A 13,567-nucleotide genomic window follows, 5' to 3' on the forward strand; every position below is an offset into this window, starting at 1 on the left:
CTCCTCCTTCCTCTCGCACCCCCCTTCTCTCTATCCACACCCCCCCCCCCCTCAATTTTAATCTTCGCCCCATCTCGCCTCTCGCCTCCCTCCCAAACTAAAAAAAAAAGATCCTTACTCCGGTAAACTCTATACCCACCTCTCGGGTGCCCTGGTATCTTGCATAAACGACCGATTCCACGCCCGAAACGGTCCCGCCACATTACCAAATTCAGTCTTAGTCTTGATGGGGGGTGTGTGTGGTCTAGAATCTCGATTTTGAGTTTGTGTCATCGACGTCAATTAAAATAGTAACAACGCATGTTGATGTCGTGATCGAAGTTATGACGGTGTTCTTGAGAGAGAGAGAGAGAGCGAGCGGTTGAGTGGAATTTAGCATTCAAAAAAGAAGAAGAAGAAGAACTGAAGGAAAACTTTTGTTGTGTGCTGTCGTGAAAATAATTATTGAATTTGTAAGTTGGGCTTTTCCTCCTCCTCCTCCTCCTCCTCCTCCTACTACTACTACCGTTTAACGCGTTTGAGAAGAAACGCGTGATTTTTCATCCTCAATTTCCAATACGTATATACATCAGAAACAGAGTTGGGTAAAAGGTTCACATATGCGCAGACAGTGTGCGTCTGGTTTACTGTATAACTGCCATGCTTTTTTTTCTTTGGATTACCTCGAGTATAAGATTTTTAGGGATAAGAGATGAATTACTATACCGCGCGTGTCTCTCTCTCTCTCTCTCTCTGTGTGTGTGTGTGTGGAGTCGCAGCCGGGGGAGCCACATACGAACCAACCAACCCAGTAGTTCCTTAACTTTCTCTGCGGATTTATCGGGGGTTCAACTAGTATCAACGGAACGCATGTGTAGAGTTTTTTTTAATTTCCATCTCCGTACATGGAGACGGTGTAGAAACAAATGTGTGGGTTTGCATGCCATGCATGCAATGTGAGGTACTGACGATGATGGTCGGTGTGGGGCTTGCCAACGCTGTGGTTGTGCGTTGTACGTGCAGGTAAGACAAAACGATAAGGGGAGATGCTGGTTTGTTTTGCTTTTTGTGCGTTTGAGGTAAATGGCGACCACGCGTTGCACAATCTTCAACTGCACACAGCAGAAAAAAAAACATGAATATACGGGAAGGCTCATTGTGCAAAGTCAACGTCATACATGTATGCTTAGAGTTTGAGGCAAAGAGAGTCCTAGGCAATAATACTCAACAATATAACATCCACAATCTCACATTGGTGCAATGCACAATTCATAACAAGTAATACTGAATCAAAGAGCGTATTATTTTCAAACCCCGCTCGTCCTGCAATCATCTGCACATCTATATACCTCTCACACTCCATGCCCGAAATAAACTAGATAAAAAGGAACGGCTCGCCATGACTAAACTTGATAAGCAATGCATTAAAGGGAGAAGAGCGAATGGGAAATCTATGAAGCCGCTAAAAACAGAACACGAGAAAGAGAATGTGAGCCGCAAGCATAAAGTTAGTATAATGCAAAAGTATGATGATTGTGGGTGAACAAAAGATTAAGAGAAGAAGAACAAGAAAAAAAAGGGGGAATATGAATCCACCCCGCAAGTTTTTGCAAGGTAGATGAACAACGCCATAATGTGCATGCTATACGCAAACTCAAAAAAAGCAACACTCTTTCTTTTCTTGGTCCAGCAATCCTCGACTTTTGTTGTTAAACCCACTAAGTTCGTCACGGGGAACCCTTGAAGACCAGCGTCATCTCCCATACAAGCCATCTGCCAACGTCATAATACGTATAGATTCATAGAGCAGAAAGTGGCAAGGCGGGAAGAGCCGTGTGAGTGGGATGTAATAGGCAAGGTGGTTGGTGACCTCGACTCCAAACACGATCTTGACCGCATACGTGCAGGTCAAACTGGAAACGTCTCACTTGGATCCGACGAGCAGTTCGGATCCTGGCACATTGTGACCAAAGTCCAGGATCAGTGTTCGGCCATCTTGACTCGTAGCCACAACTCGCCTATAATCGCTCTTAGCAGATAGAATCCAGCTTGTTGTCCAATTCTTGTATACGGCATATGTCTGTCCGGTTTCGTAATCAGAGACTTGGATACTCTGGTCATATGAACCTGATACAATGCGTCCGTTGAAGGCGTCGAGGAAAAGCGAACGAACGAGGCCATCATGCTTAACTCTGCTGTGCACAAGCTCGCCGGTAGACGCGTCGAACTTGTAGACAACGTGGTCGTTGCCTCCGGCGAGTACGTACTTAGCATCATCAGAGAACTCGACAGCAGCGAGGCCACGGTCTTCGGATGGAAAGTCCTTGATTGAGACACCAGTCTCGAGGTTCCACAGCTTGGCTACACCGTCACCGCTGGCAGAGACGAGGAAGTTGCCTCGAAGCTGTACAGCGTTGACTGGGCCTCGGTGGCCCTTGAGAGTACGTAGACAGCTGCCAGTCTTGCGGTCCCAGACCTTGATCATGGCGTCCTTGGAGCACGAAATAATGTACTTGTCGTCGAGGCAGACATCCAAAACACCAGCTTCGTGGCCACGCAGCCTGTACATGGGAACGTATTCCTCGCCTGTGATATCCCAAACAATGCAAGTGTAGTCTGAAGAGCCAGTGACCATGATCTCACTGTCGTACTGGAGGCAGAGAATGGACGCGTCGTGGTAATCAGCAGGAACTGTGTAGATGTCGTTGCCAATCTTTGTACCGTTCATCGAGGCGTTGCTAATGACACGCTCTGGTCGCTCCTCCATGGGGGGAGGGGTATTGGCGGTTGGGCGGTGGTTAGGACCTCCGTATACCTTGATGCACTTGTACGTCTGGAGGTCCCATACACGGATGGTGCGGTCGCGGGAGCCAGTGATGGCCTTGTTCTCGTCAAACTGGCAGCAATAGACGCTATCTGTGTGGCCGTTCAAGTAAATGGCAGCAGGTGTGCCTGCCTTCCATCGAGCGTCGATGGTGGCTCTCGCCTGGAACATTTTCTTCCAGTCTTGTGCAGGTGCTGGATTTCCGCCCGCCATCTTGCCAGTGCCCAGGCCGCCCATTTGGATTGGCGCAGGTGAGACGTGTACTTCGGGCTCGTGCTTGCGGAGGAAGACATTACGCCAGACGTGGGGCGAGGCAGCATGCTCGTTCCAGCTGCGCGATACGCGCTCAGCACGGACAAGCGAGGCGGCGTCGAGGTTGGAGAGGACAGTGGTAGCGAGTTCGGCTGGTAGGCGCTGGAATGGATCGACTGGGGTGGTTAGCGAAGGTCGGCTGGCGAGTGGATGCAACAACTCACTCATCTTCTTCTCGGTAACGCTATCCGCCCGAACAATAGGCGATGCACACGTCATGTCCACGCCGCTCTCGTTGTCCTTTATGTCGTCATCACGCGATGACGGAATAAGGCCGTCGAGAAAGCTTCGCGTGTGCTCTTGCTCGCGGCGAAGTTGATTTTGTCGGTCCTGGTTGGCGGCTGCGGCCGCTTGTCGTGCTGCGGTGCCGGGGATGGCTTGGCTGGGGTATGAGACTGGGGCGGCAAAGACGGTCTTTGTCATGTCGGCTGACGAAGAAGAAGCATTCGGTCGGCGGCGCATGCTGCTCAATCGCCGAAAGGGGGCAAAGGCCTTTGAGCTCGACGAGGCGGATTGTGGCTGCATTTGAAAGACAGGGATTCCAGAGTCTTGGTGTACCAGGGGCATGCGTGGTTGATCGGCGTTGGGCTTGGACTGTGTTGAGCTCGACGAGGGCAGGGACTCGAAGAGAGAGTGAATGGAACCACGGCGGCGTTGTGCAGGTGTGGGAGAAGAGACTGATGACATTCGCCTGCGTGTCTTCTGGCGTGTGAAGCTTCCGGCTACGGCACCAAAGGCGCGCGAGAAGGAGCTCGCCTGCGAGTGCTGTGAAGAGCCGTCAATGGACATTGTGGCTTCGTTGACGGCGTCGAGCATGTTGGTGTCCTTGATGTCGGAGTGATAGGGGGCCGGGAAGGTCTGTGAAATGGTCCGCTTCATGGTGTGAGGCGGGGATGAAGGGATAGGGGTCGTGGTGGTAGTGGTGGTGGTGTTGTTGTTGTTGGTAGTGTTAGCAGTGGCGTGTGTATTGTTGTTGTTGTTGTTGTTGGTGGTGTTGGCGCTGCTGGGGGTGGAGTGGCTTCCAAAGTTTGTGGTGTTGGCAGCGCAGGAGGAGGATTCAGCGTCTACGTCGGAAGAGGTTTTGGGTCGATGCGACAGGATGGACTGCCTGCGATACATTGGAGGCGTGTCGGCCGGAGCGGGTAAGAGTTGCGGTGAGGATGAGACCGAAACAAAAAGCGAGGCGTAATGTCACAGCAGTAGTAGCAGCGTGAGCAACAGCAGCAGAGACGGGGAAACAGGGAGCGTCGTCGGGCAGGCTAAGGAGAGAGCAGCAACGAGCAGGGCAGGGCGGAGACGGGGCCGGGTAGAGAGCGTGCACAACCACGAGGGCGCGGCGAAATGAGGGTGAAGGAAATTGTAGCGGCAGAGCAAGGATGCGGAACAAGGGCGGAGCTCACGGGCAGACGAGCAGCATAAGTAAGAAAAGAGTAAGTAGAGAGAGAAGACTAGCACGAGGCGAACGGCCAACGAAGAGGAAGCAGACAGAGCCAGATTCCGTCGCACCGCTCGACTTGCTTAGCTAGTGCCAGCCGATCATAACACAGCGACGGCGGCGACAAGTGTCTCGCGGCGCTCCACCCCTGGCAATTTGCTGCTCATGCACACCACAACACCATCATCACCGCCATCACCGCCACACCCATTGCCACCTTCTCTTGTTCTTATTCTTCTTCTTCTTCTGCCGCTGCCGCTGGCTACTACTGCTGCTACTGCTGCATCCATTGCTGCTGCTGCTGCTGCTACTACTACTTCCCTCCCATTGCCACTGCCACCACCACCACCATTGCATCTGCTTCTTTCACCTCCTCTACTATTCCTGGCACACCTCCCCCCTTGCTTCTTCATCGCTTACCATCCTCCCCCTCCCCTCTCTCTCCATTCTCCAACACGACTCCCCCCCATCACCCCCTCCACATCCCGGCCTCGCCGCAACACTACCACCCTTCTTTGCTACCGCCGCCGGGCACGCCCACTCTGCGACGGTTTTGGGCTGAGTCGCGTCTACACCACTCGAAACCAAACCATTCGCACTCAAACATGCCGGCTGCCGCTCCACCCGCACTAGCAATACCCGGCTTCTACCGCTTCGTCTTCTTGTGGATAGAACCATGTTCCATTCTACTCGGCGCCGTGTATGCAGCATGCTTCCAGACGACCTACCTGGACCTTACCATGCACGCCCCAAGCGCCCCAGACGCACTCGTCCCCATCCCAACAAAAATCGTCCTGACTCAATTGGCAAACATGTATCTCGGTCTTGCTTTTCTCGAAGCCTCAGTCCTGCGCGCCACTCCAGACGTCAAAGTCTGGAAAACCTTTCTCATCGGCCTGCTGCTCGCCGATTTTGGGCACCTGTACACGGTGTTGCCACTGGGCGCCCAAATTTACTGGAGCTTCTGGGATTGGAATGCCATTGACATGGGCAACATCCCCTTTGTCTACATGCTGGCTGTGACGCGCATCTGTCTGCTTCTTGGTGTTGGCTTCCACCACCCCCATGCACGCCCAAAGCCAAAGACGCCCTGATGGGGGGCAACTGCAACGAGCCGCGGCAATCTTAGCGAAATCGTCCTACACACCTAGCCGTCTTGGGCCACTGCATTCGGCTCGTCTTGGTTAGCATGATCATCGCAATTTCTAATCTCCACAAGCGTATTTTATCACAAACACAAAGTCCCGCCTGCTTACTAGCATCTCCCCTATAATACCTAACCATCCCCGACCACGTATCGCTACCCAAGATTCTCGCAAGCTGGCTACACACTCGAGCAGAACCAGATGGTCATTCTACCCCAGACCCCACCCCTTAGACCCTGTCCATGGTCATGTCTCACCAACCACTACCATTCTCACCGCCCAAAGCCTTGCCCTCACCGCTCAGGCCACTTCCCATCTCATACTACCGTGTCCGCAAATAGCAGCTTTTCCGCACGACACATGCTTAGCATTTCCACGACGTCTCTTACCGTCCAACGCTACCTCTTCACAGCAAGCCGCTGACACATCTTCATCTTGCCGTGCAAGTCATCCTCGCAGCATGACCCGCGTGGCGTCCCCTTGCACCCCAGCTTCGCCGAGAATAGCTCCTCGCATCCGTCGTTGCGCCATGCGATTTCCTCTGCTGGTTCCCTGCATGTAGGCCGATAGTCAAACCCAGACAGCACAGGTAGGTGGACAGTAGGTACATACTCCAGCATGTATCTACTGTAAGTCGCCACTCGGCCATGCATGCACTCAACGTCATACCGCCCAAAGATTTTTCTTTCCTTTTTTTTCTCTTCCTCTTCCGCCTTCACATCCCGCAACCCAAGTGTAGTAGTAGTATAGACTGTTGGTGTGCACCTTGGGCAACGTCACCTCGATCTTTTTTTCTCCGATACACACTATCGAGGCGTTCATCCCTTGTCGTTGGGACATGCAATGCAACCAAACCAAAGGGGAGGCGTCCGCCGTACCATGGTACCAGTTAGTGCATGTATGTAAAGGCAAACCGCTTCGCTTGCTCTCGCTCGTGGGACATGTGGGCTTGTCGCACCGTGTCAAAACCACGCCATTTCTCAACAAACACATATGGCACGTGTACCATGGTTGAACCTCAGGGTCTTCGCCGACCTCGAATTAAGAGGCGAGACGATGTTCTAGTTCCACTGAGCCAAAAAGACGGGTCAGGTGGCATTTTTGCCCCCCTTTGACGATTGCGGGGCGAACCACCCGCTCGTCATGGCTCACGAACCCCGCGCTGTTGGCCATCATCAGCAAACGTTTTTTGCTCACATCACCCATCTTGCATCCCACGCGGGAAATAAAATCATGGCAATCATTTGCTTGGCTTGCCCAAGCGGTCCGTTTTTCGGTCGTTTGTTGCGTCACATATCCCTTGACCAATTGCATCCATGCACCCAACCTGCAACGGTCTTGAGGATTTTTTTTCTTTGTTTCTTCTTTGCTTCTTGTCTCGTCTTTGTTTTCCTTTGTGTGCGTTGGTCGTGGGCTCTTGCACGTACAATAATGACGTCACCATCTCACGGCTCTTTTGGCCGTCGGTCAGAAAACTGTCATTCGCATCGAGGTTCATGTGTGTGTGTGTGGATCATATGTAGTAATCTCGATAAGAATCCTACCAAGCCGGCTTCTATGTGCCGTTTCCGCTGCCGTTACCGTTGGCGAGTGAGAAAAATACTACCATTGCCGCATTTTCATATCACATTTGCTACTGTGCTGAATATACCTACTCTTAGGTGTAGATGTACAAACTTACCATACTTGACCTCTACTACACACATCCCCATCCCTCCCCACCCCTCCCACCACCAACACTCCCCCTTCTAGCTATACACCAATCCCACCCCACCCCACCCCTCGCCACTCTCCAACATGCACACTTCCAAATCACGATTACTCTTCCCCTCCACACCACCACCACCACCACATCTGCATCCACGCCCCGGATCCCCATCCCCCCCACCCACCAATTACTCCTTCCCCTTCCATCCCGCCTCTACCTCGATCCCGTCCCGCTCTCGATCCCCCCCCCTCCCATCCTTGTCCTTGCCCACTTACCTAGATGTACATGTACATGTACATGTACATATGCAACTCACCGTCAGGATAACCCTAGATCATCTACCATCCCAGATGTATGTGCGAGAAACGCGGGTTATAAGTGTGTTGTTGCATGAGGGGGGACGATTGGATGGGCGGGAGGGGCGATGGAGAGATAGGGTTTTGTTTTTTTTTGTGGATGGGAAGGGGGGATCGTGTAGGATCGTATAGGAAATGTGTATGGTGTATAGAGGTGTAAGTATGTAAGGTATGTGAGATGATGAGAGGGGATGGGGGAAGAAGAAAAGAGAAAAAAAAAAGGGGGGGGGGTGNGGAAGCTGAATGAATCAAATTTGGATTGGAGGATATCATGATATCAATTGATTTGAAGCTCAAAAAGAGGAAGAGGGAAGGGGGGGTATAATCAATCCGAAATTCTTCAAATCAAATAAAAACACGCACGCAAAAAAAAAATCTTTGTTATCACCGAGAAAACGCCCAGCAAGAAAACAATACGATAATAGAGAAAACGTATGATAAACTTTGCGGAAACCGAAAATAACCCTCGCACAAAGTTAAAACACCAAAAAAAGGTGGGAGCCAGTTTATATTCACATTTCCCCTCGTATCGCAAGAGAGGTAAAGTAAAAAGCGCGCACCCATAAATTTCGCATTTCCCCATAAAAAAACTTCTGACGGTAATCTCGGCCGTAAGTAAAACCAGCTTCAAATCGAAGAAAAGAAGAAAGGGCCTCCAAAACAGCTCCATACATCAAAGCAAATAGACAAAGAAATCGGGGGAAGTGGGCGGGGGAAAAACCGAGATGCAAGTGAACAAGAGAAAGTGTGGTAATACATTGCGCGTGGTAGGTTAGAGAAAAAAGATTGGCCCAAATGCCATGTAGAAATCCCGAAAAACACACGCACTGAAAAAACATTGCATATCAAAAAAAAGAGCAACGCTAGAATAAAGAATAAGACAAAAAAAGAAGCCTCCCAAGAAATAAATTTTTCAGAAAATCATACACCTACAATAGGTGCATCAAGTGTTCCACCCATACTATCCATAGTCTTCTCGAGCATGTCGAGATCCATCATCGTTCCGTTTCCATAGTCGGGAAATAACATCATATCCTCACTGTCCATGGGAGGAAGCATAACGCCGAGATTCTGCAAGTCTTCCGATAGTTGCAGGTCCACCGGAAGTGCGTCGCCGTACATGCCGACAGCCCAGGCATCAGGCATGTCCGCATCCTTAAGATCAATGCTAATGACAAGGTTGTCATTCTCCGAAATATCCGACTGCCTCGTAGACGGCGTATCCTTGGAAGACGACTCGGGCGTAGTCGACGGTGAGGCGGGCCGAGACCGAAGTGCCCAAGCATTGTCCTCGTCCTTGAGATCAAGCACGGTAAACGGTCCATTTGCATCTAGAGCTGCAAAGGTGTCCTCGTACGAGTAGTCGAGAATCGACATGGGCAGCATTGGCTGTTGCTGTTGCTCATCTTCCTTTGCTGCTGGTTCCGATGCTGCCACTTGCTGCTCCTTTGGTACAGACTTGGGAATGCTGGCTGGCGTGGCCTTGCCTCGCGCACCTGAGCCAGGAGTAGTCACCTTGGTCATGGTTTGCGGTGTCTTCAGCAGATTAGACGACGGCGAGTCCTTAACCCCAGTCTGTGTCGGCACGCGCGCCATGGCCGAGGCTGTTGCTGTTTGTCCGACAGGTGTAGCGGCATTCTGCAAAGCACCAGGAGTCTGCTCAGTCTTGATGTTTTGCGGCGGTGCTAGCAAAGTAGCTGGCGCTGCCTTTGGCGTTGACTTGGAGGCATTAGGGTCAGTTTTCGCTTCACCAGTCTTTTGGTCAATGTCGAGGTATTCAGCCATGGAGTCGAGAGCGAACTGCATCGGGTTTTCGACCTTTGCGTGTATTTGGCTGTGCAAGTCGAGTTCGGCCTGGGTGTCGAAGCCTCGTACAGAGTATTCACACGTCGTATCGTTGCATCGGAATGTCGGTCTTTGTGGCACTTGCTTGTCGGGCGCTGGTTGTCTCCTGAGTTCAGGTGAGTTACCGGAGCCGATATGAGGAGAGGCTCTGGCAGCAGGAGTCGACGATTGGCTGCCTGCTTCGAGCTTCGCGCGCTTCTTTTCAGGCAACACGAGGTTCGTGACCGGTCTTGCTCCCTCAAAGTAATGCGCAGCTCCATGGCCGGGGTCGGCGCCAATGGCAAACGGTGGTCGGTCGGTCGTAGGGGCGGACGGGGCCTTTTGGTTGCGGTTTTGTTGTTCTACGATCTTCAGATTTGCAGCATTAAGTTGGGCAGGCGAGGCATTCGAACCCTGAGGCTGGGATTGCTGGGCAGCTGGGCCCTGACCCTGTGTCTGTTGCTTGACCTTCTCCTGAATCTTGATGACAAACTTGAATATCGTGCTCAAATGATTTTTAAACTCCTCGATTGTCAGTGTCACCTGAGGATGCAGAGTGCCATCGGCTTCATTGATTTGCTTAAACAAGAGCGCGCGCGATCGCATGATTTGGCGAATGACTGGCTCGGGCTCGTTGGTATCGTACGAGGCATGGAAGATGCGAAGCGCCTGGTCTGACTGCTTTAGGCGTTGGAACTGTTCCTTTAGCGATTTCTGTAGAGCGGTACGTGCTGCCGCTGGCAGTGCGATTGGCTGCTTCGCGGGTATGCTCTTCTCCACCTCCTCCATCATTTGCTTAAACTGCCGGATGCGTGCAGGGTCGCTCATTCTCTGCCGAAGCTCCTCAGAATTGAGCATGCCGCCGCGCTGTTGTTGCATCTTGTTGTTGGATGCATCCTGGGCTTTCAGCAACTGTGCTCTGTACTGCGCATGCTGTGCGGGGGTAAGCTTTGACATTTGCTCTTGCGTAAGGTTAAGACCAGGCTGAGATTTTGAAGAAGCCATAGGGGGAGCTTGTGGAGTGGTCTCGTTGCCAGACTCCATGGTGTCCTCATGTGACCTCTTCGTACCCTTGTTCACAGTATTGTTGTTATTGGCATTGTTGTTGGGAAGCGACTGTGTGGGTTGTGCTTGCTGTGGCTTCATCGCTGGTTTAGGCTGGGGCGTCGCTTGTGTTTGCGGTTGCGCCGCAGGTGGTCGGTTGGGCTGCTGCTGTGGTTGTTGCTGTACAGCCATGGGGACGGTAGGTTGAGCTTGGTTACGTTGAGCTTGTTGGTTGAGCATCGCAGATTGCTGCTGTTGCTGCTGTCTCTGCTGTTGGAGGTTCTTCATCCTTATGGAGATCATAAGGCCGCGCAGTTGGTCGTCTGGCAGGTTAGCTTGTGGCTGGCCAACCATTCTTGCGCGGAACTGCTGCAACTCTTGAGGAGTGACCTGAAGTGCCGCCATATTCTGCATGTTCGGCTGCTGCTGAGGTGTCCTCACAGGGCCTTGATTTGGGTTGATCTGCCCTGGTGGGACGAGTCCCTGGCCAGGCTGTGGTGTCGGATGGACGCCAGCGACGCCATTCGACTGCCTGACCATGTCCTGGAAGTGTAGAACTTGCAACATGAGTAGCTTTTGACCGTCAACGCCAGGCACGAGAGCAGGGTTCTGACTAGCCCAGGCTTTGAGCTGTTGCCAAGTTCTGACGTCTGGTGGAAGACTTTGTCGAATTTGCGCGTTTAGCACGTTGGGAGGGAATGGCTTAGGATCGGTGGTATGTATGATTCCGGGATTCGCACGAAGCAGGTTGGATGCAGCAGCAACACGTTGTTGCTGGTTCGGCATAGGACCGCGCTGGGCACCCATGGGATTTTGAGGACCAGTACCAGGTGGTGGCTGTGCGAGATTCATACCAGGTCGGACCATATTCTGCATATTAGGACCGCCAAGCATTTGACCAGCAACGCCAGGCTGCAGTTGTTGCTGTTGTTGTTGCTGCTGCTGCTGTTGTTGTTGCTGGTTGAAGGCCATGTTTGGCTGGCCTGCATTCGGCTGTCCAGTTGGGAATGCTCCATTGGGCATACCGCCATTATTCCTACGCAGATTCATCATGTAGCTCTGGAGGATGACACGGAACTGATGCTCTGGCACCTTGAGTAGCTGTTGCTTTACAGAAGCATCCAGGTCAGGGGGCATCATGTTCATGCGGACTTGATCGGTCAGCGGTTGCTGGTTGGCCTGCTGGACAGCAGCAGCTCTTTGCTGCGCTTGTCGCATGAGCTCGGTCAAGTTTGGATCAGCCTGCCCGGGCTGTGGTGTCATGATGGGAACATGAGCCTGGGGTGGACGTTGCTGCGGCGTTCCTGGAGGGCCTGGTTGACCTGGTGGAGGCATTGGCCGGTTCAGCATAGGCATGGCAGGACTAGGCTGCTGAGTGCCCTGCGGGAGGTTCAAGCCGCCAATCTGGCCTTGCAGTAACTGATTCTGCTGGTTACGCGCTGCCTGAGCTACATGCTGTTGGCGTTGTTGTTCTAACCGCGCCTGCACCTGAGCTTGAGCATGTGCTTGTTGTGCCTGCTGCGCTTGTGCCTGGCGGTGAAACGCTTCTGCCTGGCGCTGTGCCATTGCATTTGGAGCTTGGCCAGGCTGTGGATTCTGACCTTGGAATCCGCCCATTTGCCCACCATTGTTTGGGTTGTTGCTCGCGGGTACTACCGTTGTACCTTGGTCCTGGCTTCGCATAGCCTCCATTTGCCGATTGGCGATTTCAGTGAAATCAAAATCCTGATTGGCTTGGCGCTGATTCATATTCATCTGCTGTCCCTGCATGCGGTTCTGCTGAGGTGTTCCCTGCATGGCGACATTATTCTGGCCAGCTGTGGGCTGATTCAGCGCGCCCCTTCGGTAGAGCATCTCAGCATGCTGACGAAAGCGGAGGAAGAGGGGGTTGATTCCTTGGTTGAGCAACTGCTGCTTCTTGTCTTCAGGCCAGGCGCGGACATCATTCTCAAACTTGACGCGAACCTCCTCTTTGCAAGTATCCATCAACTTCTTCGCAAACTGGTTGATAATCAACTGCTCCTGTCGTGTTTGCTGCTGATTGGGTTGCATGTTTGGTTGCTGGGCGTTTTGACCTTGGGCCATGTTGACGGGGTTGGCGCCGTTGACGCCCATGGAAGATTGGCCTTGTGTCATGGGGACAGGGGAGACTTGCATGGGGCGCTGAAGCTGAGCGTTTGGAAATGCCGGGTTGAACTGTTGTGGTTGGGGCTGGCGCGCGCCCTGCTGGCCCATCTGGTTCATCATGTTCATCTGGGCTGGAGTCATGCCGTTCATGGCGTTGTTCATGTTGTTTGGCATGCCGCCCTGGAGGCGCTGCAGCTGCTGTTGGCGTGCGGTCGTCATGACGATAAGTTTCTGCTTAATTTGCGAATGGTACTGTTCCTTGGAAGGGGCCGACATGAAGTTTTGTGTCTCAAACTGGAGGGCGGCTCGCATCGACTCGACCTCTGGGATATCAGGCTTGAGCAGGCGGTACTGGGTGAAGAACTGCAGAGCGAGCTGGCCGCGCTCGTCGGGCGACGTCGTCTGCTGCCATCCTGTGGGGATCTTGCCCTGCTGTTGCTGGACGCGATAGTGCTGGACAAAGTGGTGAATGCCGGCGGTGGCGCGGCCTTGCTGCATGCCGTTCTGTTGCATGTTTGGGTTGTTCATGGCGACGCGCAAAGGGTTAGGGACGCGCTAGCTGGCAGGCAGACTGGCGGTACGATGGGCTCTAGACACGGCGGTGCGGTGCCGCAGAGGTGTAAAGAAGAGCAACACTCATGCAGGACGTGGACTGGAGTGATGCGGCAGACGGCAGACGGCGGGACGGGCACGGGCGTCGAGTAGGCGAGTGAGAGGCACCACGGGCGGGCGGTGAAGATGACGGGCCTGAGGGAGGAGGAGAGAGTAGTCGATGTGGGTTAGGTCGAGAGAGGGGGTGTGCGGGTGTGCGTG

At 52.9% G+C, this 13,567-nt stretch overlaps 3 protein-coding genes across 3 annotated transcripts; 1 reads left to right on the plus strand and 2 right to left on the minus strand.

The window, feature by feature from the left end:
- Positions 1–1,903: 1,903 nt before the first annotated feature.
- On the minus strand, positions 1,904–4,234 carry COCVIDRAFT_108893 (hypothetical protein; the record flags this gene model as incomplete). The annotated part of the gene is made up of 2 exons (XM_014697464.1): positions 1,904–3,231; positions 3,280–4,234. 2 exons carry the CDS (start codon positions 4,232–4,234, stop codon positions 1,904–1,906), a joined length of 2,283 nt encoding a protein of 760 aa, XP_014552950.1.
- A 921-nt stretch (positions 4,235–5,155) lies between these two features.
- Positions 5,156–5,644, plus strand: COCVIDRAFT_108928 (hypothetical protein; the record flags this gene model as incomplete). Its single annotated transcript, XM_014697465.1, has 1 exon — positions 5,156–5,644. One exon carries the CDS (start codon positions 5,156–5,158, stop codon positions 5,642–5,644), a length of 489 nt encoding a protein of 162 aa, XP_014552951.1.
- A 3,036-nt stretch (positions 5,645–8,680) lies between these two features.
- On the minus strand, positions 8,681–13,282 carry COCVIDRAFT_29725 (hypothetical protein; the record flags this gene model as incomplete). Its single annotated transcript, XM_014697466.1, has 1 exon — positions 8,681–13,282. One exon carries the CDS (start codon positions 13,280–13,282, stop codon positions 8,681–8,683), a length of 4,602 nt encoding a protein of 1,533 aa, XP_014552952.1.
- Positions 13,283–13,567: the final 285 nt, after the last annotated feature.

This window comes from Bipolaris victoriae (genome assembly GCF_000527765.1).
Source record: "Bipolaris victoriae FI3 unplaced genomic scaffold scaffold_97, whole genome shotgun sequence".
NCBI classification, from domain to species: domain Eukaryota; kingdom Fungi; phylum Ascomycota; class Dothideomycetes; order Pleosporales; family Pleosporaceae; genus Bipolaris; species Bipolaris victoriae.